At 32.1% G+C, this 5,732-nt stretch overlaps 1 protein-coding gene across 1 annotated transcript in view; it reads right to left on the reverse strand.

Moving 5' to 3' along the window:
• The window catches only part of Smp_122950 (hypothetical protein), a gene marked incomplete at both ends in the record, with an annotated part of 41,623 nt that extends 36,450 nt beyond the window's left edge, over positions 1-5,173 (reverse strand). The window contains one exon of the mRNA XM_018795955.1: positions 4,886-5,173. Coding sequence (XP_018650215.1) covers positions 4,886-5,173 — 288 coding nt within the window. The remainder of the gene's footprint in view (positions 1-4,885) is intronic.
• Between the last annotated feature and the right edge of the window lie 559 nt (positions 5,174-5,732).

Here is a 5,732-nt window from a genome sequence, read left to right on the forward strand (position 1 = left end):
CATGGTCTAACACCGCTTGGATACCAGCTCAGTGGTCTATCGGTTAAGGGCTTCGGCTCGAGACTGGTAGGTCCTGGGTTCGAATCTCGCGAGAGCGGGTTCGTGGATGCGCACTGCTGAGGAGTCCCATAATAGGACGAAGCGGCCGTCCAGTGTTTCCAGGTTTCCCATGGTGGTCTAGCTTCAATTGACTCATGCTTTCTACTATGAAAAATATTAGTTTGATAAGATCATCTCTGAAAATTATCTGATATGAATTTCCAAAATAGAGTCCAGTACGATCAATAAATATATTGGAGAACAATGACCATATTATCTAGAAGCAGCTTTTAAAAATATTTATAAGGTTAGATAAATAGGCTATAGGCGTATATAGATCAAAAATCTATGAGCACTAGGATATCCAACAAATTAAACTTGATATGTTCAAGCTCACGTTTTACCTTTGTCTTTAAAAGACGATAATAATAAAGTACCTAGAAGATTGGAGAAACTGTTTCAGATTATATTTTGATCTATTATATAATTCTTTCTAATACCTTCAAATACTCTCACTCACTGTTAAATGATACAATACCCATACCTTGTACTGCACCCTAATGTATATCAATTCTAGTAACATGAAATAAAACTAGTAAAAAGAAAATGGTAACTTTTTTATTGGAGTAAATATGTGCTCTAAGCCAAAGTGACTATAATATAGTATATTCCACTGTGGCAGAAATATGTAGAATTACATTATGTCACTCCCTTAGATTCCCAATCATGCCTACCTTCAGTCTATGTTAAGTAAAAACATTTTGCCAGACAAACAATGAAAGCGACTTTTTCCTAACTTTGCTAACCAAAGTACCGTTTACTTATACAATGTGTTAAGTTCCTAGGATGTTTTTTTCCATTTAAAGACACTTCCTCAAATATTCATTCCGATACTCAATATGTATTAACTCAAACATTCAAACATAATTTTACAACATTTGACCGATAAACTTAGTGCTAGTAGTGAGTATACGTGGGGCATTTCCTATTTATAAGTAAACACTAATTATCTTTTCATGTTTAATACAACCTAAATGTTGTAAAAAAAAGACTCACTCGGCTAAATTAAAAATAGACCATACATGTTATCTGTGATCTCCATTAATAAAACACAGAGATCATCTTCTATTTTACATGCAAAAAGGTTAGATTTAAATCATGTCTTTAGTTTTACTGTTTACTTCCCTCTCAATTATTGAAAGCGTAATAATTCCATGATTTTAAATGTCAATTTTGATGTTATCAACATGTGTTGATTTTCATTTTTAAAGATTGCAAATGTAGAGGTAATACATAGATAAATTGTGGCGTATGCTAATTATGTTTGTAGATATAAGTAGTATGTAACACTAGTCGGAAGTGGAATGTCTACGAGTAGAATGTTGAGAAGATTGAAATGAAGTGGAGAGAGAAGAAAACTGAAAGTAATCAAGATAACAACAGTTATGAAAAAAAATAATGAAGCTTGTAAGAGATAATTCAAAGATGATGTGTAATTGATGTATTTGACGTGTGATTTTCACATTTCACTAAACCACTGTGTGATTAGGTATTAAATAATAAATTGATTTTCCTCACTTGAGTGTTTGTTCACTACAAAATGACATTTTGTGAAAGAAAAAACTGTTCTAAAATAGATGTTATGTAATTTTCAATTAAATCTAAAGTTTGTTACTAAGATACACTAAGAAAAGAAAGATTGAAACCACGTAAATCCTTTAACTTCACTTATTCTAATAGAACTTGCAAAAGAAAATCATATTCTAACAGTTTAAAGATCCCCATAGAATATTCAAAAAATGAACAATATTTGAGCGAACAATTGTTTTCAATAACTTCATCATCGGGCTCTACAGTTATAAGTCCATAATTGTGATAATATACGAAGGCCAAAATAAAACGTGTATTATCATTCCCAATTCGTTTGTCGTAGTTACCTTGATAACACCCCTTTTATTACATATTATATTCACATAACAATATTATTATTATTACTATTACTATTTTTCATTATTATCTCAATTAACAAGATGAAATTCTCCTACTATGCATTTTATTCACACAAATTTTTTGCATTTTCACTTTTCCTATATTACTATTATACTGATTATGACTGGACACTTTACTCCAAATCATTTTGACCTTTATTAAATGACCTTTCTAATTTACAAATAACACAATTTTGAAGTATATATGTCGTAACAGATGCAAATGTTCACCATTTTTAACATATAACATTGTCAAATTAATTAATGTATGCCTCATTTTGGACTTTGTAAATTATCATAATTATGGACTTATAACTGTAGAGCCTGATGACGAAGTTATTGAAAACAATTGTTCGCTCGAATATTGTTCATTTTTGGAAATCATATCCGTTGGTAACAACATAGGAAAGTAGAATATTTTGAAAACATTTAGTCACTGAAACATAATATAAAATAAAATCACTTATGTGTTCATCTTAGGGTATCATATTACATTATTATTATTATTATCTACAATGATAATAATATATTGTCTTTAATCTATATGTTTTGCCTTTGTATAAGTATTTCTGAATTTGAATTAAGTTTCCTCCTTACAATATTTCATATTTCTATATAATTTCTAATCTTCTTTTCGACGAAGTCATTTACTTAAGCTATACATTTGTATATATAGTTATATGGAAAATATATGTCTACAGGAGCCTATTGTTATAACCTTTGTGTTTGTAACTTTTCCTAATATCTTTCAATTAGACTATTATCTGACCCATGAATTATTTTCTTCCTTACCCCTTGATTAGTACATAACCTCATTTGTTATTTGTTGTCGAATCAATTTATGATGCAATCTTTCCTAGCCTCCTGTAGACATATATTTTCTATATAACTATATACATACGAATGTACAGCTTAAGTAAATGATTTCATGGAAAAGAAAATTTTCTTCGCTGAATTCTCTTTCTTCTTATTCAATGACACTATGAGTTCTTTCAATTACTAATGTGTGGTGAAAAATATGAGTTGAAGTTTCGTTTTAACATCAGCCTAATTAATAAAATACTCAATTTGGTTGGTTAGTAACAAGTAATTTGTAAAGCAGTATACAAAATACAAAAAAATTATTCAGTCAAACAAAACACTTGAATGTTTATACTAATTATTTGCTCATTATAGAACAATTAGTTTCCAATTAACAGTTTTTCATTGATTTTCAACCATGTGATCTAAGTAATTGATTTGTTTATACAAATTGTCACCTATTTTTAATTGGGAGTGAAGCAAATTTATTAAAAAACCTTAAAATTTACCTTCTGACTTTATATAAGTATTTGTTTATAATCACAACTTACTGACTTACTCCTATTACGCTTAATAGAGCATAGGCCACAGAATAGCATTCTCCAACCCACTCTGTCCTGGGCCTTCCTTTCTAGTTCTATCCAGTTGTTGTTCATTCTTCCCATATACATTTCCATTTCTCGGCGTAATGTGTTCTTTTGGCCTTCAGGATTCCATGTGAGGGCTTGCCTTGTGACGCAGTTGGGTGCTTTCCTCAATGTTTGGCCTATCCACTCCCAGCGCTTCTTCCTGATCTCTTCCTCCGCTGAAATCTGGTTTGATCTCTCCCACGGTAGAATGTTGCTAATAGTATCTGGCCAACGGATCCGAAGTATTTTGCGTAGACAACTGTTAATAAACAATTGTATCTTCTGGATGATGGCTTTCATAGTTCTTCAAGTTTCCGCTCCATGCAGTAGAAGTGTCTTGACATTTGTGTTGAAAATTCTGATCTTGCTGTTGCTTGGTAATTGTTTTGAGTTCGAGATGTTCTTCAGTTGTAGATATGTTGCTCTTGCTTTGCCGATCCGCGCCCTCACATCTGCATCTGATCCACCGTGTACATCAATGACGCTGCCCAGGTATGTGAAGGTTTTTATATCCTCCAAAGCTTCTCCGTCAAGTGTGATTTGATTGGTGCATGTTGTGTTGTATCGGAGAATCTTGCTTTTCCCTTTTTGTATGTCGAGACCTACTGCTTCTGAGGCTGCTGCTACACTTGTCGTCTTCTCCTGCATTTGTTGTTGCGTTTGTGATAGAAGAGCCAGATCATCTGAGAAGTCTAGATCGTATAGCTGCATCCTAGCTGTCAACTATACCCCATGTTTCCCCCCAAAGGTTGACGTCTTCATGATCCGGTCGATCACGAGGAGAAACCACATCCACATTTGTACAAATTGTTGACCTGTTTATGGTTTTTTGTTGCTGAAACCAAATTTAGCAATCAAATGTAAAAAAACTCATTGCAAACACCCCGAGAAGTGAATGAATTCTGAGTCCATACAGATTGGTTACTATTGATACATAACCATTTGAATAACGATATATTTTAATTGATAAATCAGAACGAAACAACAAAACACAATAAAACACATGTTCTCAAAATGGGGATTTGTGGAGATCGTAGTATTTTCACAGTTGAATTCATGAATCAATCTAAGGTAAACCACCATTAAAAACCTGGAAGCACTGGACGGACGTTTCATCCAAAGGTCCTGAGTCCGTGTTTTACTTGCAGGATCATGGAGGTGCGCTACTGAGGAGTCCCATACCAGAACGAAACGGTCATTCAATGCTTCTAGAAATTCGATTGTCTAGTTTAGATCAATCAATTCGGTTTATATTTCATAACTACACAACATCGGGTAAACAAAAACTTCTCTAGCACAAATGGTCACAATGTTATTTAAATTTATATCACGAATTAACATAATTAACAAAAGGAATGAATTCGATCACAATTATGAAGTAAATGAACATTTGAACATAATAATATTAACACTAAACTCTTTTCTTACCATTTCATCCCAACATAATTGTTCATATTTCTGTATCTCTACAGATAAACGTTGTAACAACAGTTGTCTTCGTTTATATAACCCATCAATTAATAATTCTTCATTATTGTTTGTAAGCGAACTCAATGTATTTTTATTATCAATCAATATTTGATTGTCTAAGCCATTTGTAGAATAATTTTGACTGGATGAATTGGTAGTAGATAAACAGTGATTGGAATCATTAAATCTAGGATTATTAGAATGAGTATTGATTTCTTCTTTATTATCTGACTGAATTACATCCATAACATTGTCGTGTGTATTGGTCTGAATCACGACCATTAGTTAATTGGTTACGGTAGATTATTCAAGAATATGATTTCCAAATGTCGAAGAGTAATAAAAGTCCACTAATATTTTAACATAGTTCTCAATTATATTAATCCTTTTGGCCATATGGAATTTAAGTCACATACTGCTCAGTTTACGATAACTCTCCTTTCACCCAACTCTTGTTTAGTTTAGAAAAGTCTAAAAATGAATAATACAGAAAACCGCTATCAAATAAATGCTGGAAAATTGAAATGCATGCAAAAACACACCTTGTAAAATAAATATCAGTTATAGTTAACACCATAGTCTCCTTTTAGGTAAACAACTGTTAAAAGCCAAAAAAACACTAGACAGTGCTTCAGTCTTAATATGGGACTCCTGACCAATATGCATCTAGGACCCAATCAAGCACCGAAAATAGGACCTTAAAATCTATTAACGAGCACTTAATCTTCAAAATACTTAGTCAGCACATAAATTTGAAGTAGTTCAAAACCAATAATTTTAGCGAATTCCTTAAATAGTATTGATC

The sequence above is a fragment of the Schistosoma mansoni genome, chromosome 2 (genome assembly GCF_000237925.1).
Source record: "Schistosoma mansoni strain Puerto Rico chromosome 2, complete genome".
NCBI classification, from domain to species: Eukaryota; Metazoa; Platyhelminthes; class Trematoda; order Strigeidida; family Schistosomatidae; genus Schistosoma; species Schistosoma mansoni.